The sequence below is a fragment of the Schistocerca nitens genome, chromosome 6 (genome assembly GCF_023898315.1).
Source record: "Schistocerca nitens isolate TAMUIC-IGC-003100 chromosome 6, iqSchNite1.1, whole genome shotgun sequence".
Lineage (NCBI taxonomy): Eukaryota > Metazoa > Arthropoda > Insecta > Orthoptera > Acrididae > Schistocerca > Schistocerca nitens.
Window position 1 is genome coordinate 440,339,529 of NC_064619.1, and position 24,557 is coordinate 440,364,085.

At 39.4% G+C, this 24,557-nt stretch overlaps 1 protein-coding gene across 1 annotated transcript in view; it reads right to left on the reverse strand.

Annotated features, from left to right (window-relative positions):
• The window catches only part of LOC126262931 (protein madd-4-like), a 469,727-nt gene that overhangs the window by 54,368 nt on the left and 390,802 nt on the right, over positions 1-24,557 (reverse strand). Inside the window, exons 17-18 of the mRNA XM_049959860.1 lie at positions 16,319-16,524; positions 8,392-8,556 (exon numbers count right to left, since the gene is read on the reverse strand). Coding sequence (XP_049815817.1) covers positions 8,392-8,556; positions 16,319-16,524 — 371 coding nt within the window. The remainder of the gene's footprint in view (positions 1-8,391; positions 8,557-16,318; positions 16,525-24,557) is intronic.

Consider the following 24,557-nt stretch of genomic DNA (forward strand, 5'->3'; position numbering starts at 1 on the left):
CTTGTATGCATACTCACTCTTTAGGAACAAAATCGTATGCATAGCATCTGACTCTGAGGCCCCCTCTAGGACTTTGGCCTTGTCCGACACTTTTTTAGCTAAAGTTGCCCAGATTGACAATTCACTTGAACTTATGGCATCATCAAAGGATGTACTTTCTGGCAACTGGTGAAGGTAGATATGTGCAGTAAACAACCCCTGGTGGACCATGTGGTTGGCCAGGTGACTGCCATCTGCTCAGCTGCCATATGGCGATGCTGTTGACAGTTTTAATGCAATAATGTCAACAGTGCTGCCAAACTTTGCCTGTTGTGAGCTCAGAGGGTACAACTAAGTAAGAGTCATGATCTCCACTTGTGAGCGACATTATTCAGGTTTTCAGCATCACTGTCCTTCCGCATCTGTTTCCACTCAAAGGGCACAAAGGCAGTGCTACCCCAGTCATCATTTGGCGCATACCAGACAGGACTGCCTATAGATGTCGTGTAGAATATGCTGAGAAACAGGCCATTTGGCATCAGTTTGTGACAGTTGGCATGCTGCAAGATGGTTATCAGAGGCCCCAGTGTTTTCCATGGTGTGAAGACTGTCTCTGATGCCCTAGCAAATTCTGTTAACATTGGTGATGGGTGGGCAACCAACTGAGTTTCAGGTAGACCCGGAGGCAATGGTCAGCCTAATTAACTTAGACACATACAGACTCTTTGGCTATCGTGCACTGTAACAGCCATTATATCAACAAGTATTTTATAACAAGAAGCTTATTCTATGTCTCAGAATGTTATAAGGCTGTGGAAAGGCAACTTATGTTATTAGTGGCAAATTCACTATTGACAGATTTCTGGATTCCAGATAGTTCACAAGGTCCACTTAGTGTCCCAATTGGTTCCCTTCAAGATTTGGACTCTTTAATAAGGTCATACGATCAGGTGTTTGAGAATACCTTGGGGCAGACTGAAGATTTTGAGGCCTACGTCTCCCATAAGCCATCAGCGGTACATAAATTTTGTCACACCAGCCTAATTTCAATGCTGATTTGCATTGTTGACAGAAACTTGGCATCATTTCTCCTATTTTGTATAGTCAGTGGGCCACCTCTCTGGTGGTGATTCAGAAGCCAGTTGCACCTTGTGCTTTGTGGCAATTTTAAACAGACAGTTAACATGCAGTGTGTCATGGGCTCATTTCCACATCTGAAGGTGATGGTGAAATTGTCAGGGGCCAATATTTTTCATACGTCAACTTGAGCGAAGCATACCTTCAGTTTCAATTTGACATCACTTCTCATCATTTCTTAGTGCTCAACACCCCCTTTGGCATTTGAGATTAATCTGCCTCTGGAATTTATCAGAGATATTTGAAGCATTTGATTAAGGACACTCCCTGTCGTGTAAACTACTTTGATGAAATCTGGGTTATAGGCTCCACATGAGAGGGAACTCTGCAGGCAGTTTCCCAAGTGCTTCTGGTGAATGGCCTTCATTTAAAATTGGAAAAACATAATTTGTTTGCACCACAGGTACATTTTTTGGAACATGTGCTTAGCAAAGATGGCCTCATCCCTACAGATGAGCATGTCAAAACCATCATCAATACGCTGGTGCCCAAGAACTTGAAAGAGCTCCAGACCTTTTTGGGAAAGATTTCTTATTATGCTGAGTTCATTTCCCAGTCCACACACACCTGCCATCTTAAGTGACTTCCTCAAAAGGGCATCAAATTTGTGTGGTCCATGCACTATCAATAGGCTTTTCAGTCCCTCAAGCAGTGGTTGTGCCCCATTTCATATTTGGCCTCTTTTATGCCAGGTAAGCTGACAACCATGGCCATCAATGCATCCCAGTAAATCTACATATACACACAGACTTTGCAAGCCAGCATATGGTGTAAGGCAGATGGTATCATGTACCACTACTGGACACTTCCTTTCCTGTCCCACTACCAAATATAGTGAGGGAAAAATGACTATCTATAATCTCTGTATGAGCCCTGATTTGCTTCATCATATCTTTGTAATCCTTATGCAAAATCTATGTTGGTGGCAGTAGAATCATTCTCCAGTCTGCCTCAAATGCTGATTCTCTAAATTTCCTGAACAGTATCTCATGAAAAGAATGTTGTCGTAACTGCAGGGATTCCGCTCTTAAGCACACAATGAAGTGAGGAACATGCTTTTAGTCAATAAAAGTTTATCAAGAAATTTTCTGGAGTCAAAATAAGTAAGAATGCCATGGTAAATAATCCTCCATATATCATTATTCAGACTTCAAGGGAATTTGTTTTAACTGTTTGTGTAAGACTTTCTATTACGTAGGTTCAAAATAACTAATAAACTACAAAACTTACCATGTTTTTTCATTACAAAAGAAAAGTATTTTCTGCAGAACAAAAACTACTAATGAAATTTCAATTACGAAATAATTTATATGCTTGTTTATAGCTAGTTTTGGTATCCCCTCCGACAGGCATACATATGGCTGCACATGAGCTGGTGTGGATCTCGAGAAAAGAGTGGGGTGCATAGCTATAATAGACAGACACACAGAGCATTGTATGGGCAGAACCACTACCCAGTTGTTTACTTGCCAGTGGAAATGGGCTGGGTCAGTCAGTTCTTACACTGAAATCGATTAACACGGACCTGGCTTTCACATTGTGCCGTGTTCTTGGTTCCACACAGTACTTGTTTTGTTCATTTGCACTTGTTGCATTTTGTGCTTCTCTCCATTCCAGTCTCTACAAAGCATTCAGACTCTCTGCTTGCCAGTAGACTGATCTGTACATTGAGTTTTTTCCTCTCCATAGGTTGAATTCCGCAACTTTTGTGTGGCACACACACTGTGGGAGTAGTGACATTTGTGCCAATAGGATGGTTTCCACAGCGTTGTCACACCTGTGGAGGTAGAAAACTGGCAACAGAGGACATTCTTATGTGTGTAATGTTTAATTTTTTTTGTTTAACGTTAATTTGTGGTCACCATGGACCCAACATTTTTGCAATACTGGTGAAACAGTTGTGCCTCCAAAAGCAATGACAACTGCAGCAGGAGCAGATGCAAAAGCTGCTCAAACAGAATGCAGAACTGATCTGCTCTCATACAGTGCTGGTGGTGGGCTGGGCATTTGTCGTGAAGCCTTCTCCCCTGCTGACCCTGATGCCACTTGTGATAAATCTATGGAAAGGTTGGAGAGTTACTTGTGCTGGTGAGGCGTGTCATCAGTCCAGCTGGTAAAGCCTCCTTGTTACTGTCCAGCAGTGTGGAATTGTACAAAATTATACAAAATTTGAAGCCCTCTACTGAACGTGAGAAACTTAACCCTGAGGGCCTCTGTCAGTTGCTCACTCAGTACTTGGGGCATCAAACCCATGTGGTCATGACTGCAGTTCAACCAGTACTGGAAGTGCCCCAGATTGTACGTGCCTTGGATCACTGCCCACAAGATCTCTCATGCAAGTGTTGGTTTTGGTGTGCCTTATGTGCTTGTATGCATACTCACTCTTTAGGAACAAAATCGTATGCATAGCATCTGACTCTGAGGCCCCCTCTAGGACTTTGGCCTTGTCCGACACTTTTTTAGCTAAAGTTGCCCAGATTGACAATTCACTTGAACTTATGGCATCATCAAAGGATGTACTTTCTGGCAACTGGTGAAGGTAGATATGTGCAGTAAACAACCCCTGGTGGGCCATGTGGTTGGCCAGGTGACTGCCATCTGCTCAGCTGCCATATGGCGATGCTGTTGACAGTTTTAATGCAATAATGTCAACAGTGCTGCCAAACTTTGCCTGTTGTGAGCTCAGAGGGTACAACTAAGTAAGAGTCATGATCTCCACTTGTGAGCGACATTATTCAGGTTTTCAGCATCACTGTCCTTCCGCATCTGTTTCCACTCAAAGGGCACAAAGGCAGTGCTACCCCAGTCATCATTTGGCGCATACCAGACAGGACTGCCTATAGATGTCGTGTAGAATATGCTGAGAAACAGGCCATTTGGCATCAGTTTGTGACAGTTGGCATGCTGCAAGATGGTTATCAGAGGCCCCAGTGTTTTCCATGGTGTGAAGACTGTCTCTGATGCCCTAGCAAATTCTGTTAACATTGGTGATGGGTGGGCAACCAACTGAGTTTCAGGTAGACCCGGAGGCAATGGTCAGCCTAATTAACTTAGACACATACAGACTCTTTGGCTATCGTGCACTGTAACAGCCATTATATCAACAAGTATTTTATAACAAGAAGCTTATTCTATGTCTCAGAATGTTATAAGGCTGTGGAAAGGCAACTTATGTTATTAGTGGCAAATTCACTATTGACAGATTTCTGGATTCCAGATAGTTCACAAGGTCCACTTAGTGTCCCAATTGGTTCCCTTCAAGATTTGGACTCTTTAATAAGGTCATACGATCAGGTGTTTGAGAATACCTTGGGGCAGACTGAAGATTTTGAGGCCTACGTCTCCCATAAGCCATCAGCGGTACATAAATTTTGTCACACCAGCCTAATTTCAATGCTGATTTGCATTGTTGACAGAAACTTGGCATCATTTCTCCTATTTTGTATAGTCAGTGGGCCACCTCTCTGGTGGTGATTCAGAAGCCAGTTGCACCTTGTGCTTTGTGGCAATTTTAAACAGACAGTTAACATGCAGTGTGTCATGGGCTCATTTCCACATCTGAAGGTGATGGTGAAATTGTCAGGGGCCAATATTTTTCATACGTCAACTTGAGCGAAGCATACCTTCAGTTTCAATTTGACATCACTTCTCATCATTTCTTAGTGCTCAACACCCCCTTTGGCATTTGAGATTAATCTGCCTCTGGAATTTATCAGAGATATTTGAAGCATTTGATTAAGGACACTCCCTGTCGTGTAAACTACTTTGATGAAATCTGGGTTATAGGCTCCACATGAGAGGGAACTCTGCAGGCAGTTTCCCAAGTGCTTCTGGTGAATGGCCTTCATTTAAAATTGGAAAAACATAATTTGTTTGCACCACAGGTACATTTTTTGGAACATGTGCTTAGCAAAGATGGCCTCATCCCTACAGATGAGCATGTCAAAACCATCATCAATACGCTGGTGCCCAAGAACTTGAAAGAGCTCCAGACCTTTTTGGGAAAGATTTCTTATTATGCTGAGTTCATTTCCCAGTCCACACACACCTGCCATCTTAAGTGACTTCCTCAAAAGGGCATCAAATTTGTGTGGTCCATGCACTATCAATAGGCTTTTCAGTCCCTCAAGCAGTGGTTGTGCCCCATTTCATATTTGGCCTCTTTTATGCCAGGTAAGCTGACAACCATGGCCATCAATGCATCCCAGTAAATCTACATATACACACAGACTTTGCAAGCCAGCATATGGTGTAAGGCAGATGGTATCATGTACCACTACTGGACACTTCCTTTCCTGTCCCACTACCAAATATAGTGAGGGAAAAATGACTATCTATAATCTCTGTATGAGCCCTGATTTGCTTCATCATATCTTTGTAATCCTTATGCAAAATCTATGTTGGTGGCAGTAGAATCATTCTCCAGTCTGCCTCAAATGCTGATTCTCTAAATTTCCTGAACAGTATCTCATGAAAAGAATGTTGTCGTAACTGCAGGGATTCCCATTTGAGTTTACAAAGCTTGTCCATAATACTTGCTGGCTAATCAAACTTACCCGTAACAAACCTAGCAGCACTCCTCTGAATTGCTCTGATGTCTTCCTTTAATGTCACCACATGGGATACTGGTGTGGGCCTATTGCATCAGAAACCAGCTAGCACCAAGCAGCCCATCGCTTATGCACTGAAGACACTTTCAGCAGTGCAAAGTAACTGTTCACAGGTTGAAAAGGATGTGCTGGGTCTCATTTATGGGATTAAAGAATTTCATGTTTTTCTGTATGGAGCAAAGTTCCAACACATCATCAACTACAACCCACTGACTTCATTATTCCCTCCTCATTCCAAGCTACTGGATAGGACAGCTCTCCATTAGCAGAGCTTGGTACTCTTTCTCAGTAATTATTGCTATGACATTGATAATGCACCACACAGCACACTACTGCATATGCACTATAATGTTACCAACAGCATCCAGTCTGGAGCTCAATAAACAGGAGGATCTCGTTTTCACATTGGATGATGTCTTACAGTAGATGGTGTTGTATTTTCGTTTAACAGCAAGGGAGGTCACAGCTGTCATGGCTGCTGATCTGCTTTTACAGAAAACCATTTCAGCAGTCCAGATGGGATGGCCTGAGAACACTCCTTTGGGAGAGGCTTTGGTGTGCAATAAGTGGGGGGAAGGGGGAGACATTCCTTTTTCAAAGAAAATCCAAAATTGAAAGTAAGAGACCTGGGGCTAGATGAATTTGTGCACCATGTCACTTGGACTCGTCATACATGTGATTTCAAACAAAAAATCCAGAGGACACTATTTGCTTTGAAGTATATATTATCTATATTCTATTTTATGTTTCCTTATTTAAAAAAAACTACATCATCATTATACACTGCTTAATGAAGGTGGTAAAATTAACTTTTTTCATGCAAGACTCATTCCAAGTGAGGTGCACAAAAGGAAGGAATGGAACGTGAAGAAACTTTTTGCCTTGTGGCTGTATAGGAGGCTGTGAGTGCTGAAGGTGAATAAGTGCCAAGGGTACTTCATCATAATGCAAATAGTCGCCTTTTTATACGTTTTAAGAAGACAATTCAGCCGGAAACAAAGTGACATATTTATCAACTGAACCTCAAATGTTAAAGTTACATGAACAAATCTTAGCATTTTTTTTTTTTTTTTTTTTTGTGAGTGTAGTGACATGCAAAGTGCAGTGTTTTAAAGGAATTTTTATTTTAACAAATGTAGTAAAGGCTGAATAAATCAAGTAGAAATTGTTTCATGTGAGGCTAGTTGTTCACAGAAGGAAGTACCATACTATAAAATATTTAAATGCTTTAGATTCTTCTTGGAGCATCTCACCACACAGTTTACTTTTGTGCTAAATCCAAAGAACAAACATAATGACTGAAAGCCAAATAACTTTTAATTCTTTACAAGAAGGGAATCATTATAATAAATTTTTCACAAACACAGTCAAAAAGAAAACCAGTGCAATTACTGATGTAGATAACATCGTAGAAGATTTAAGTACAAGGTTGGTTGGTTGGTTTGGGGAAGGAGACCAGACTGCTTGGTCATCGGTCTCATCGGATTAGGGAAGGATGGGGAAGGAAGTCGGCCGTGCCCTTTCAGAGGAACCATCCCGGCATTTGCCTGGACTGATTTAGGGAAATCACGGAAAACCTAAATCAGGATGGCCGGACGCGGGATTGAACCGTCGTCCTCCCGAATGCGAGTCCAGTGTCTAACCACTGCGCAAGTACAAGGGAATCAGTGAGTAACATCACTGTGACCTGCAGAGGACTTAACTTTCTTGAGCAACCAGATTACAAACTCCATTGCTCTATCTGATCACTCTAATTACTGGAGGGCTCATAAAGATATTTTGCAGAAATATCCCTGCGGAGATGCAGTCCATGAAGTTGCTAAGACACAAATGTACATGGATAAAGCTAGGACTTCCTAAAAATTCAAACTCTCAGGTAGGCTGAAGCAAAATAATTAGGCCTCTCAGGCTTACCTGTTATGAACGACATTATATAATTACTGCACAAGGGAAAGAACTGTTCACATATGAAAATGTGGGATTATTTTGCTGCAGGATTTCAGTTCTATGATATGTTTGAATCATAAAATCCTATAAGGAACACAGTGATTAATCTCCCAGCTACACATTTGAAATTGTGTGTTAAAAACATATAATAAATTTCTTTCTTTACTATTTCTTCCTTCAGACAGTATTGAATTTGTAATATCATACCACAATTCATTCAACTTCACAAATCAGTAAAATTACAGTCTTGTTTTATTCCTTATTATGATTGAATAAATATTGAATTATGCTTTTGCTTTATTTTTCTTGAATAGTCTTGCTCAAATTGTGCCTGTTTTCATTCCTTTGCACTTATCTCCTGCAGTATCTGTGAAAGTTCTTCTATAAGTGGAATTGATGACCCAGTGCAGTATTCTTAGTACCTTTGAACTCTAACATCATATTATGTGGAATGCGAATGTTTAAAAACTACTTCAGTGACTACTAACTCTGTGTTTTTCCTGGTTCTACAACTTTTTATAAAGCTTTATTATTAAAGCTGTGTTTCTGTACATGCTGTGTTACCATTTTTCCCTCAAAATTTTAAAGCAAGTGTTCAGCATTATCATTTTAGCTTCACAAAATTAATATCTCTTGTGGTTATAATAAAGATGAAAAGTGTTTATCTATCATGAAAAAAGGTACAAAACATTATCCTAGTAAAATTTTAGTGTCTCACCTGTAAATTAGAAAGTAGATGCTGGAAGTGTGGCATAGGACGTGCACTTCCGGAACTTAAATGAGGAACTGTTCCCTCAAAAGTGTCTGGCATTTGTGTAGAAGAAACAGCGGATAGTGTTACTGAGTCACCACCACGCAATACAGTAGTTGCTCTAAATTCTTCCTGACCACAAGAATAAAACATAATTATACACAATATAGACAGCAACAGCCTGCCATAGCTACTAGAAGAATCAAACATGGTATGAATTAATGAAAAATACATAGCTACTAGAAGAAACAAACATGGTCTGAATTTAATCAAAAATACACAGTTAAAGGGTGAATTAAAAGATTCTACTGAAGGGCTGTATTATTTATCTAGTAACAAGAGATACAGACTTTTACTGTCCACCACCATACTATATTATTAACCAATATTACAAATAATCTAACAAGGAAATGCCAATATTACTACAGATCAAAAGAAGCAGTTACAACACAAGTCACAGCAGCGAAGCATTTTGCATTACACTACAGCTCTGCCAGAGTCACTTATCCTAAAAGTGCAACATCAAGTTGTACAGACAGTAATGGGCTCAACTGTCAGTTAATAACAGCAGCTGTTGCTGAAGCAATACTGTTGGCATTTAAAAAGCCAACTTGTAAGTCAGTTACAGAATTTAAGCAAGCTCTAATTTTGCCCCCATTACTTTGTTGTTCATCGTCAAAACTGATTGCTTATTGAACCACACATACTTTTTACCTATTTTCTTATTGTACTGATATACAATAGAGCACTGATATGTCCTACATCATTTAGCACCTACGAAAAAGGTTCATAAGATGGAAATATTTGAAATGTGGGTGGAGAAAATTATCTCGCAAATTCACAGTAGATGGAAAGAAGTTGAGATACCTTTCGGAACCAAAAGCTCCTCCTCCATGCATAAGGGAGGAAAGACTTGGAAAAAAGGGGCATTTAAGGATACAAGAAAAGTAAATAAAGTTGTATGGTATGTCTGGCTGGGGGACCTCAAGAGGCAGGTTCAGCCGCCTCATAGTAAAGGTTTCCCTACTTCCACGCACAATGGCACCTTTCGTTCATTAATTGTGGGAACTGTGTCTCAGGTGTATCTGTTAAGGGTATGTGACAGTAATGGATGTGAGTATGGTTTAGTGTGGCTGTGTTGTACGAAGAGGAGGATTGCCAGCTCATCGCCTACACCTCTTAAACGGGACCAAGGAGGCTACCGAACTTAACTTTCATTTCCAATGGCCAATGGGCAAATTAGAATCAACAGTGGCATCAGTGTCAACAATGTCACATGCCATCAGACCAACAGACAATGTGTACAGATTTGGAATTTAAAAGCTCAAAGTTTGGAAATCAGTCCTCTTCTTTCCTTTCCAGCCAAATACAGGGTGTATCAAAAAGAATCATCCAATTTGGCATGTCTATATTTCTGAAACTAATAAACATATACAATGAATTTTGTTTTCTGATGAACAGGAAACTCACAGTTTTTTTTTCATACTTTTTCATAGGTGTTCAATATGGCTCCCTTCAGATGCACGACATATGTCAATGCAGTATGCGTCTGACGTCTGTGTCAGACTCTCAGAGATGGTCTAGCCATTTGCCTTTACTCAAACAAACTATTTCTCAGAATTGTTCATACCACTGTCTAATGCTCTTTGCTGTAGGAGGATCCTCAGCATACCTAGTACAAAAGTCAGGTTGAACAGCTATTGCTGACCTGCACTGCACAAAATGTGGAACACAAAATGCTTTCTGTTGTCCTGAAACCAATGTTACCCAAACTGAAGTAGGTGCACACTGCTGCTACCTGGCAGAAACCATGTAAAACTCAAGAGTTCGCTCTTTCCAACAGTATGTTGTTCACACAGTTATCTTAAATAACACAGTAGTTATGATTTTTTTAAAAACAGATGATTCTTTTTGATACACCCTGTACTAGAAATGAAAATTGTTCCAACACCAGAAATCAAACTGGTTGTCTCTGAGTCGAGTGCCAAAGCGCAAGTAATTTCATCTTACGAGGTGGGATAAATGAAAAAAGTCAGAGGGAAAGTCACCTTGTATCTAGGTTGAGGGACATATGCCAGATGACATGGCAGGGAAAAATATTGTTGGCAATGTACAATATTTGTTAACCTGAGGAATCAGAAATTGCAAGGAGGAAAGAAAACATTTAAGAGATGAGAGACATAAGTGATAAAATGTCTTAAAGATGTAAAAAAAGAGGGGAAAACTAAGTGCAGGAAGAGTTTTATAGGGGGAGGAAAAAATAAATAAAATAAAAAAGTTAAGCAAAGGAAAGAAAGTTAAAAGAAGAAAGTAGAAGAACAACAGATGAATTAGTGTAGAATGAGGTCAGGTGGGTCGTCATAATCCAGCATATGTCACTGACCATGTTCACCAGGCAGCATGTGTCTTACAACAGGTTACTGCTTATTGTCATATATACCCTATACACGAATATATGTCCATTCATCTGAAGTGACAGCTTTGCTCTTGTCATACCAATAAAAAAAAAAAAAAAAGAAATATGCTGGATGGTGATTGTGAGATCATGATACTTTTATAGGTTGCCTTCTCTTTGTTGGAGTAGGTCTTGCCAGTAAAGGCTGGTACAGGTAGTTGTAGGAAGGTGCACAGGACAAGTCTTACAGTGATGTTGCTTATAGAATAAGGACCACAATGGCAAGGAAGTGGATTCAGAAGGATCACAGGGTTTGATTGGTTGTAGAGCCAAAAGGGCGAAGTGAGGGACAAACAGCTGTTTTGCATGGTGCGGGGAAAATACAAGGTAGTACGGACCTCACATTGGCATGATTTAAGAAAATCATAGCCCTACCAAAGAAGTTGGCTACCGTGTTCCAGATCAAAATATTACTAGATAATGGAACTTCTTTGTTATTTTTGAAAGGAATGAACAGTTGACAGTTAGATAAGGTGGCCTGCAAAATCTGTTTGTGAATTAGGTTGGCAAGATAATCATAGGCAGTAAAGTCAGGGTTGAGAGTGGCAGGGCATTCCATTAAGGAGCCAGCAACTGAGCACATATGTTTACCACGAATGTCAAGACTGTGTGAAAAAGAGTGTTCTTGTAAAAGAATGGTGACTGTCGAAGTGTAAGTAACTTTTGGTTTGTTGGTTTGATGTGTACTGAGGGAAGTGGCTGGTATGACTGAGATACACTGCAGGGTGAAGCAAGATTTACAAAAGGGCCATGTGAAACTTTAATGCAAAAATTATGGTTCCAAGAATTTCACCAGTTTAGTCTCACCGACATTAAATAAGTCCACTATATGGACCCATGCTAAGACTGAGTTCTTTCTCTCTCTATACCATTTTTTATGGAAGACAGAGACAGAGAACAGAAAAGTAATGCTTGGAAGATAGGGGTTCATATGTATGCCGTGTAGCTCCAGTGACAAAATACCAAGAGCATTTTTTCACTTCTTCTTATCACAACCTGTACCAATTCCTATGATTACTTCTCTTTTCGTTGAATCCCAAATCCCTATTCCCAAAAGATTTAACATTGTAATCACCATTTTATAATCCTGATCCTAAAACTGGCAAAGCATGGCTTTGACAATTATTTTTTATGTGGTATGATGATTCATATTTTACTTATATATTTATGCACAACCCTGAAGCAGCTACTACAGAGAACTACCACAAATTGTTTCTACAGCCCCTTTTTGTGGTTTGTAATTAGAGTATTTGTTCATCTCTATTTTTATGGGTGGACCTCACTAAAGGAAATGCTGAGGTGACAAAAGTCATGGGATAGCAATATGACAAAGTCATGGGATAGCAATATGCACATAAGCAGATACACTATGTGATTAAAAGTATCCGGACACCTTGCTGAAAATGACTTACAAGTTCGTGGCGCCCTCCATTGGTAATGCTGGAATTCAATATGGTGTTGGCCCACCCCTAGCCTTGCTTCCACTATCACAGGCATACATCGAATTAGATGCTGGAAGGTTTCTTGGGGAATGGCAGCCCATTCTTCACGGAGCGCTGCACTGAAGAGAGGTATCGATGTCAGTGGGTGAGGCATGGCGCGAAGTCAAGATTCCAAAACATCCCAAAGGTGGTCTTTAGGATTCAGGTCAGGACTCTGTGCAGGCCAGTCCATTACAGGGATGTTATTGTCGTGTAACCACTCTGTCACAGGCCGTGCATTATGAACAAGTGCTCGATTTAATTGCAAGAAGGTGTTTAAAACATCAATGTAGGCCTACACTGTGATAGTGCCACACAATACAACAAGGGGTGCAATCTCCCCCCCCCCCCCCCCCCCTATAAAAAACACAACCACACCATAGCAGCACCACCTCCGAATTTTACTGTTGGCACTACACACGCTGGCAGATGAAGTTCACCAGGCATTTGCCACACCTATACCCTGTCATTGGATTGCCACATTGTGTACCATGATTCATCACTCCACACAACGTTTTTCCACTGTTCAATCGTCCAATGTTTACGCTCTTTACACCAAGCGAGGCATCGTTTCGCATTTACCGGCGTGATGTGCGGCTTATGAGCAGCTGCTCAAACATGAAATCCAAGTTTTCTCACCTCCCGCCTAACTGTCATAATACTTGCAGTGGATCCTGACGCAGTTTGGAACTCCTGTGTGATGGTCTGCATAGATGTCTGCCTACTACACATTACGGCCCTCTTCAACCGGTGGCGGTCCTGTCAGTCAACAGATGAGGTTGGCCTGTACGCTTTTGTGCTGTACGTGCCCTTTATGTTTCCACTTCACTATCACATTGGAAACAGTGGACCTAGGGATGTTTAGGAGTGTAGAAATCTCGCTTACATATGTATGACAAAAGTGACACCCAATCTCCTGACCATGTTTTAAGTCTGTGAGTTCCACAGAGCCACCATTCTGCTCTCTCACAATGTCTAATGACTACTGAGGTTGCTGATATGGAGTACCTAGCAGTATGTGGCAGCACAATACACATAATATGAAAAAATATGTTTTTGGGGGTGTCTGGATACTTTTGATCACACAGTGTAGCAGTAGTATCATGTACACAAGGTACAAAAGGGCAGTGAATTGTGGGAGCTGTCATTTGTACTCAGGTGATTCACGTGAAAAGGTTTTCAGTGTGATTACGACCACATGACAGGAATTAACGGACTCTGGATGTGGAATGGTAATTGCAGCAAGATGCATGGAACATTCCATCTTGGAAATCATTAAGTAATTCAATATTCAGAGATCCAAAGTGTCAAAGACGTGCTGGGAATATCAGATTTCAGGCATTACCTCTCACCATGGACAATTCAGTGCCTTCATTCAACAACCGAGAGCAGCGGTGTTCGTATAGAGTTGTCAGTGCTATCAGACAAGCAACACTGATTGAAACAACCACAGAAATCAATGTAGGATGCATGATGAACTTATCTGTTAACACAGTGTGGTGAAATTTGGTTTTAATGGGCTATGGCAGCAATACGAGTGCCTTTGCTAATAGCACAACAGCACCTGCAGTGTCTCTCCTGGGCTCATGACCATATCGGCTGCAAAACTGTGGGTTGGTCAGATGACACCCCAGTTTCAGTTGGAAAGAGTGGATGGTAGGTTTTCAGTGTGGCACAGACCCCACAAAGCAATGGACCCGAGTTATCAACAAGGCACAGTGTAAGCTGGTAGTGCCTCCATAAAAGTGTGGGCCATGTTTAAATGGTATGGACTGGGTCCTCTGGTCCAACTGAACCAATCACTGACTGGGAATAGTTATGTTCAGCTGCTTAGAGACCATTTTCAGCAATTCACAGACTTCGTGTTACCAAACAACGATGGAATTTTTATGGATGACAATGTGCATTGTCATATTGATCACAATTGCTTTGAAAAACATTCTGAACAGTTCAAGCAACTGATGAGGCCAACCAGATCATCTGACATGAATCCCATCTAACATTTATGGGACACAATGACAGGGACAGTTCAGGCACAGAATCCTGCATCAGCAACACTTTCGCAGCTATGGGTGGCTATAGAGGCAGCATGGCTCAGTATTTCTGCAGGGGACTTCCAACGACTAGTGGAGTCCATGCCACACTGAGTTGCTGCACTACAGTGGACTAGATCCAACACAATACTAAGAGGTACCCCATGACTTGTTACGTCAGTGAATCTTAATTTTTTTCAGAAAATATTTTCCCACAAGTTAAATTCAGTGTTAACAATCTGAGTATTTCTGTGTTACTTTCTTTGATTGATTCTAAGACCATCACTGCAGAAACAGGTGGCTGATAAAAACATTTGATAATCAACTTGAGTTCACCTCGACCTGCTACTCATGTCCAGGTAACTTAAGTCAGACTCAATTTCAACCTTGATAGACAACATATTTTTGTCGGCTACGATGAACACTCTGCCTCCTATGGCATCTAAACTTGGCATATAAACGTCTTCTTGAAATATGTTCCATGCCTCATGAAATATTGCAGAGCTTTCTATTTCAAGTTTCAGCCAGCCCTTGGTTCCGAGACAAATTTGAGTGCAACATATTTCCTGGAGGTCAGCATATCCAGGAACTTGGTTTATGAATATCTCAACAATTTGTTCATTGCACAAGCACTCTGCTACCTGAGTAGCTGCTTCCTTAGTGTAATGCACCCCTGACCTATAAAAGGGAGCCCTACAATCTACAATTCTCTACCCCATAACGAAGGTACAGAAATCTGCAGCCAAGACTGTCACAGAATCAACGAGGCCTTTGGTTGAGACCTTCTACACAGCTCCACACCAAAGAATCCTGATCAATTCTGGGAACAATGCTGCAAATTGTGAGTTCTAATTACATCCTGTGTGTGGGGGCAGTGGTTTTCACCATTTCATGAACTGAGGATAGCCTCAGAACACAAGTGATAGACACCACCGATACTGAAATGAGCCACAACTTGCAGATAACTGCACCCTAGCACCCTACATGCTCAATAGTTGCAGGCACAGTCTCCTCCACATCTCTGATGAGGCTCCCTGGCACCCATACTGAGTGCACATTGGATTTGTTTCTGACCCTGAATACTATTTCCCTAACATGCAAAACATTGGAGCTCCCAGTAGCTAACAAACCCTTCCCCCCACGTGTCTGCTTGGACCCTGCTGAAGGAGTGACCACCTGTTCACTCACAGGGTGAATGCATGAGGCCAGACAGCCAGCCTGTACATTGCCTCTCCGCATTGAGTGATGCAAATGCATTACCACCCACCACTCACCCAGCAATGAGGGTGGATCCACCATGCCAGGTACACTGCGCAGTGTCTCAGTAACAGAGCCCACAGTTGAAACAAGGAACACCTGAGGATCCTCTGTCACTGCTACACCTAGAGGCAAAAGCCTAAAGATGGCTGAGTATGGCCAAAAGCATATTCAGCTGTTTGTGAACTGTGGCTAGTTCCTCCTGCATCCACTCACAGCTGACCTAGTACTACAAACATAAGAATTAACTAAAAAAGCACACATAGAGAGCTGAGTATGCAACTTGCTACCTCCCTGAACTGATTTAAGTCTAAATAAAAACTGAATATGCAGTGACATTGGAGATGGACTCTCACTTGGCTTTAAATAATTTATGGTAACATATCATGCCTCAGTTTGCTGTTAGTTGAAAATGATATTTTATACAGACTTGTCATTGCATGTGCTAATGAGAGATGTTGTGTGTGTGTGTGTGTGTGTGTGTGTGTGTGTGTGTGTGTGTGTGTGTGTGTCTATATATTGAATGGAAATTTAGCCCAGGGGTCTGTTTTTCTGATTATCACTTGTTCAGAAGTTGGCCCTATTTGAGTTAGTGTTCTCTGGCTCAAAGCATAAAAACTGATATGCAAATAGCTTTGGCAATATGAGTATCATGTTGTTAGTTGTACCTGCTTTTGGTCTGACATTTGAATATTGTTGAACAGTTGCCAGTTGTCCACATTTTTCACATTTACCTCCTCCTCATGATTAGGTGATGGTGGAGACGTTGCCACTGTAGTGGTTGGTCGAACAGTCATTTTTCTTCCTTGTTTCTCTTCTGGCTGTGTTTCATGGCTTCGATCATCTCCTGGGAATATTACAGCATGTCTGGGACCTGTAAAATAAAATAGCAGAAATTATTAATGTATTTATTGAAAACTGTGTGTGGTAATGTCTCGTACAAAATAGTAGAACTTCAATAAACGCGTGCTGACAGTGCAGAGGGAGGAGTATATGCAGTTAAGTAAGAGAAATGAAATTTATAAAGGAAGACTGGGGTTTAACCTCCCATTAAGAATAAGTCATTGGAGACGGAGTGTGGATGGGGAAGGAAATCAGCAATGTTCTCTTCAGAGGAACCGTCCACACATTCATCTTAAATCAATTTAGGGAACCATGGAAAAGCTAAGTCTGAGACCTGCACTGAAGCCTTTAGCACTGCAGTTCACCAACGGGTATTCTTAATAGTACTAAAGTATTGAAATGATCTGCAAAATTTAGTCAGTACTCTCTAGGTGAATATGAATAAATACTGCATGTCACTTACTCCCTGCACCCAGACACAGGTTGCATTCGGATACCAGCCACAAATTGTGGAGATAGAAAAAACTGTATGGATTCTATCTCTAACATTTCTCAAATTGCTTTAGCTAGTTCCAGACATATTCTTTAGCAGTTCATATTTGGAACTTTGCAGACCAGTCCAAATGTGTGACTGCTCTTGTAGATTTTTCATCCATGCAGCTATAGTTTTGGTAAGGAGGACATAAGATTTGTCATATCAGAACAGTACCCACTCATTAAAAGTGACTGGTGAAAGGTGGTTGTGTAGCTGGTTGATCTAATGATTCTGACCCAAGGTAGCATTAAATCAACAAATTAGGGTTCAAGGTTCCTTTTTTTTTATGGACCTATTTTCACGTAAATGTAAAAGATAAGTAATACTGTTCTCAACTCAAAGTTAATCTGTACAGCACAGTGCTTCTTTAGGCATGGCCCATTTGTATGTGGTATCCTCTTGCCTTCGTCCAACATATGAAATGAATAACTAAATCAGTTATAGGAGATTCTATAGTTTAATGCGGAATCACATTATTCAAAACATACGCAGAATATCATGCAGCCTCCCCCAGACTGCACCAGCCCTTTCATGCAGTCCATGAGGAAGTCTTCTCATCAATCGGCAGCAGGGACACACACACACACACACACACACACCACACACACACACACACACACACACACACACACACACAAATGGATTGAACTTTTACAAGCTTTTGGAGCCAGTGGCTCCTTCTTCTGGTAGAAGAGTTGAAGGGGAAGGAAGAGGGGTGAAGGAAAAGGACTGGAGAGATTCAGGGAAAGCGGTACAGCTTAGAAAAGTCACCCAGTACCCTGGGTCAGGGGAGACTTATTGGATGGGACCAGTGCAGTCCCCAACAATCAGTCTTTCCTTCTCATTCCATCCCTAAATCCTTTGTGTGTGTGTGTCCCCCTGCCACCACTTGGTGAGTAGATTTTTTTATCTACCCATTTAAATTATATTATGAGTAATTGATTATTTTCGCTGTTATAGACTATCAGGAAGGCTTTCCAGTGTTTGCATTTATACAATGAAGAGTAATATCTAAGACTACATCTCCAGTCACACTCTTCAAGCTTTCAGATGGTGTGTGTGTGTGTGGGTGTGTTTGAACTACCTTCAGGTAAGTTGCGGGCTACTTTTGCTACTCCTGATGTTTCCCCATTAAGAATACATACTGAGTTCTGTTTGTTATGAAATCTTCAATCCAGTAAGGTAACTATCTACACTTTCCAGATGTACACATTACGCTTACTAGATGAAATTTTGAAATTGTATGAAAGGCTTAATGGTAGTCAAGAAATACAGCAGCAAACTGCAATTCACTATCTACTGTCTTTTGGATCTCATGGGAAAGTTGCATTTTGCACAACTGATACTTGTGGAGAACATGTTTGACCTACAGAGGAGTTGTTCATTCTTCAGAAAAAGTCAACACATTATGTCCCATACTTCTTTAATATATGACACAAGTCATAAAGCTTTATAGTATGTTACAGCACATCTGTCCTGAACCCTAGTTTCATAGCTTGTCCAAAGGTCTGCACAGAGATGACTGTAAGACATAGTAAGACATGGATCACCCCTAAGAAATGGACCACCCAAGAAATCATGAATGCTAGAGAAGATTTAAAAGATCTTTATGAATGATACAGGAAATGTAATAATCAAACAGACTGTGAAATGTACAGACACAAGGAGAAAGGTTATAGCAAGATGATAAGGCAAGCAAAATCTGTATGTTGTAAACATCAAATTGGAACATCATCAAATATTTCTAACGCAGTGTGGTCACACATAAATACAAACAGGACTGAATGAAATAAGACAGAAAGTGGGAACATAGTACTTACAACACAAGGGAAGTAACTGACTGTCATGAAGTGTGTGCCACTTTAAATCAGGATTACAGGGATCACTCGTAATTAAAGGCCCTCAGAAGGAGCCACCAAAAAAAAAAAATATTAAAATAAATTTCTCAATAACTATTACAGAATTTAAATTATCAGAATGCAGTTTGCATATTTCCCAACTGGATTTAAATAATGCCTGTCTGTCAACATTTTGGAACTGTTGATATGTGATACCACATGATGTTTTTTGAACAGGTAGCAGATAGTCTTATGGCTGCACCTTGAAATCCTGCTTAGCTCTATGTTGGAGAGGTTTGGGGGCATGGCTTCCTAAGTGTACAGTTCTTATGGGCATCCTGAAGGCTCTGATGTTTCGGCACACATTTTTTATGTTCCACTGCTTAAATAAAAAATGAATGAATAGAGTTGCAGAAACTTCCCTATTGAATTCTTGTCTCTGCTGCTGGAGGTGGCAGTCATTTGTGCATGAGGTGTGCTTGCTAGTGTGAATGAATGGTGTGTGTTTCTCTTTTATCAGTGAAGGCTGTTGTTGAAAGCTTATGTGCAAGTGTCTTTTAATTGTGCCTGTCTGCAACTTAGCTTGTTATCTGTATGATATGTAGCAATCTATCTTTACCTATATTGTTGAAATCCCTACTTGGAGTTTCCAATTTTGAGAACAACAGGTGCGACACACGTTACAAATGTAATTAGATCACTGAGAGACAAAGACAAAGAGGGCATAGGTGGAATATTTGCAGAAGTAGTTAAACATTCCTCACAGTATCTAACTAAGCCTCTACATTCCTAGTAAACTTAGTAATGGAGAAGGGAATGTTCCCAAAATGTCTGGAAAAGAATAAGTACTGCTGATACAATTGCATCCACCTTACCAAAAATTGTAGCAACAGCTTTTTAAAACAGAGTTATAAAATTCATAGAAAAATAAAATATCTTGGATAGAGCACAGCATGGGTTTTAGAAAGGGAAATCTATAAAAACAGCTTTGGCAAGTTTCATGGCCACATAATTAGAGCTTTTGCAGAACGGATGAAAGTTTGTAGCATATTTCTTGCTCTCTCAGAGGTTGACTGTGTATGTATAAACTTCCTAGATATGGTATCAGTGGGAATGTAGCCAGTCTAATAAAATCATTTGCAGAAAACAGAGAACTAAGTGTAGAATTAAGATTGAAGGTAAACAATATGGTGGAAACATTTTACTCTTATTTCCTAGTGGTAAAGTATGGTGTAGCACATGGCTCAATACTTGGTACACTAATGTTTATATAGTCTGTGAATGACATGACAGCATCAGTAAAAGAAAATGTAATCATGTATGCAGATGATATGTGTCTCATGGTAAGTAGTAGCTCAACAAATGATTTTGATACAAGAACTATCACAAGGAAATACTTGCACACAGAACAATAAATGAAGAGAAACTAAAGATCCTGGGATTGACAACAGACACATTTATAACTTGGAAAAATAATGTAGAAAAGATCTGCTCAAAAATAAGCAGCAATGTATTTTTAATGAAGAAAATGTCTCACACAGTGGATTTACTACAGACTAATTCATCCTCATTTATCATACTGTGTAATATGAGTAATATGGTACCCCTCTCTGTGTATATTTGACCATCATGTACCTCTCAAATTAAATTTTAGACCAATGTTAAACATAGAGCTACACAGTTGCAGCACAACAGTCAAAGATAACTGTCACATAAACAGTAATCAACTATAAATGGCTGATGAAGATCCTATAAGGCAGGGTACTTATTACACAACAGACTGCTACACAGTTTAAAAAATATAAAAGCACTACCAGTTTTCAGAATGAAACTAAGAGAGTACTTAGAAACAGCATGTTTGTACTGTGTTAAGGAATATTTTGAGACTAGTACAAAAGAATTGGAAAGAACTTGCAGTATTAAAGCAATATCCTAAGAACTATGCTACATATACTGCGTAAATGAAAAGTAAACATAAAAATTTCTTGTTTCATCAATATACAAGCACTGCAACAGTAATTGAAAAGTGGTTGCCTACATCTAGTAAATTAAATGAGTACCAAAGTTTGTGTAAAATAATATCTGTGCTCAAATTGTAATTTATCCTGTAATTATAAATGTATACTAATGTATCCAATATTGCTCTAAACAGTGATCATAGGATGAATAAATAAACAAATCATAATGCCATACACCATTCACACAATGGTAGAACTGTGATCTGTTACAACAGATAGCACATGTCAATTACTTCACAATCCACTGCTGACATCTCTTCATCTACAGCCCTAAGTATTTTGATATATGGAAGAAAAGTATCATCAGAATAGTAGTGAAAGCTATTGGAACAAGATGGTTGCACAGGAGTTTGTGTAATTTGATTTTGTCCTTACTACCCTTAAAAGTAATTGTGAAAACTGAATGTGGTGCAAATACCTCTGATAGAATGATATGTAGGTCGTGAGAACTATGTTATATGGAAATCAGCTGTGGTAGCTTACTTACACTTGGGCAGTTTATGGAAAGAAGTGAATAGTAAACTGAAACCCACTGAGCAAAATTATGCAGATAAGGACCAGAAGGCAAGATCAAGGTTAATGTTATTGGTTGACCCACTGAACATGTCCACATAGAGAAAGCTGTGATGACAAAAGATGATTGGAACAAGTCAAGGCATGCATTTTGTAATGTCCAATAAGCCGTCTGGACCATGTATAATCTCAAATTTACAACCTTATCCTTTTTTCGGTCTTATTTGAAATGTTTTAAACTCTGACTGTATAGCAGTATATGCCATGCTAACACAGTTAACCCTTGCGATTTAAAAATCAAATTTCATAAAGTTACTGTAATACAAAAAGATAAATTTTGTTTATGTGAATGTATATTATCATAATTTTTCTATTATGTTGTTGAGTGAATTTGATTTTCTGTAAATGGTTTTCCATTTAATGTTCTATGTTCGATCTTAGTATGACTATATCTTTACTGATGTACTTTGGGACGATGTTAACTGGGTGCTGGTTGGTCGTATGTTGTCTGGCAGGAAGGAACGAAGGAGAAATGTAAAGTTTTCTGGAGTTGCATACAAATGGAATGTATTTCACTGAGTGAACATTGTAACTGATGGCAACCAGGCATCTAGGACTATTAAAAATGAAAATTATGAATGAATCAGTTTGTAATCTATGTTTTTTCAAGAAACAAGTCAACCTATAGGGTTTCCAGCTGTACAAGAGAACTTGGCTTCCAGACAGAAGAAATTCAAGCAAGACCTGGCCAACAATACTTTAGCTCCATGAACATTTATTACAATTAACGGTCTTCCAATTGTGCGTAACAAAGGAGGTCGTTAAAGTGGTGTTGTGTGACCAGGATACTCGTGCATTTGGATTTTTGACAGGTGACCAAAAAGCTTAAAACTGTGTTGCAAAGTGGAATGATTTTAAACCAATTACAGTTTGACATAGTATACATGCAGAAGTTTTGGAATGATGCAACACTATGGACATGCATGGCTGGTGTAAAAGGTTGAAGCATTATTATCAAAGTTGATGCCACCTACCCTGTCCAGGACAATAATAAGCTAAGTACCAATTAAAACATTTGTTTTTGTATTTTGTCAATGGAGTGTTGTATGAACATTTTGGCCAGTTTTTTCTTGCACTGATAATTAACAAACAAATTTACAAAAAATCGATCATGATCACAACAATGAAATAAATATGCCGAACCTACCAGCTTCAGCTAGTGACATTAAACAAGACACAGCTGATAAAGACATGTTTTAGGATATATTAGACAATAGTCAACCAAAACAGTTGAATGAAATCAGTGCAGACTCGGGATTTTTAGACAGTAGCGTGTTATATTCAAGTCCAGACCATTAGAGACAAGTACAGTTGCACGTAAGTAAAACAATGCTAAAACTGAAACAGTTAAATTTACAAGACATGTCTACTGCATTTAAGTCATCAATGAAAAAAAATAGTGAAAAACTGTCATCAATAGAAAAAAATAGTGAAAAACTTGAAAAGTCTATAGTCTCAGAATGTAATCTCATTAGAGCAGAGCTTAATGTGCAAATTGCAGATACTAAAAAAGGCTTGGTGCGTTTTCTCAAGTGAAAGCTAAGGATGAACATGTGATGAGTAAAAAGTAGAGGGGAGGGTAGAGGCTTCAGAATCCAAAATACAATCATTAGAGGCAAAAATAGGGGTAGTGGACAAGGATCTCAGATCTGGGATAGGTGCTGCTGAAGTTAGATGTAAAGATGCTGTTGGATACACTACTAAACTAGCTGTAACCTCTGTAAATAAGTTAAATGAAAAAATAGAATGTTGCCTCAGATGTAAATGAAAAGGTTAAGAAGATAGCTGAAGTAACAGACTCAAATGTGTCAGACTTAGATAGTGATGTCACAGTTGTCAAAAAACAAGTACAACAGTTACAAGATGGGGCTTATTTAAAAATATTCTGTAAAGTAGGACACCCAAGCTATCCTACTACGCCACTAAAGTGTTTCCCCGGTGACAAGCATTTTCATCCAGTTGGTTTAATACAACACTGCCGTGATAATTTTCTCCCTGGGATGAGTGATGAATTAAAAATTAAGTTTATTAAAAGATCATTAGAAGGGGAAGCCTTGTCATGGGCCAACCAACTTGACTGTAGCAATTTATTCATAGATGAATTTGATAAAAGTTCCTTGAAAAATCTTTGGTCTGACATTGAACAGGCAAGGATAAATAGTGAGTTTTTAAATGGCCCAATGTACAGGGAGAAGAGAGGAGGTATGAAAGAATTTTGCAAAGACCAAATCATGAAACTTGCGCACTCAGACCAACTTTTTGATGAATTAACTCAGATGCACTTAAGAGAAGGCTATCAGAAAGAATTCAAATGGGGTTAGTTTATGGGCCAGATGATTCTATAGACCAGTTCCTGAAATACGTAGAAAAGTTGGACAGGGCATGTAACACGTTTCACCAACATAGTACTGATTTCAGGAGGCCAAACTGAAGTAATCACAATCATAACAGAAATACAAATAATAATGACAATTTTAACCAAGGACATAACAACACCACCCTGGGGAGGAATGACATGAATCCAAATAATTTTAGAAATTATCAGGATGTAGGACCAAACCATGGGGACCAACAGTTTTATGAGAAAAGAAATTCCGGGAACAGAAATGGTGATAGGAATTTTGGAAATAGAGGTGGACAGTCCATGTGAGAAATAACAATAGTAGAGGTGATAGGTTAAACTGAAACCCTCTCGGTTGGTGGAAACATTGGTGAACAGTAATTTTTGGCAGTACACAGAAACATAAAACCTATACAACACTGATTATGTAAAATTCTGAGAGTTAACACCTGTTTGATTATTTTCTGAGTAGTGCAGGAGGATGTTATTCTGTTTATAGTGAAAAAATAAATAAATAAAAAGAGTTTTTTGATTATGCCAAAAAAGGTAAGATAATGGAAGTTTACAAAATATACAAGTATATCAAATAATGTTGAACACCCTGAGTAACCAGTAAACATAAAAGTGTAAAAGGTTGTATAATTGCAGGAGTAATGAAATTAGTACACAGTGTGTACACAATTTTTAGTAAATTTTGAAGAAGTACATGGTATACATAGCTATTAGTAGAAGAGTACACAGTGTATACACAATATTTAG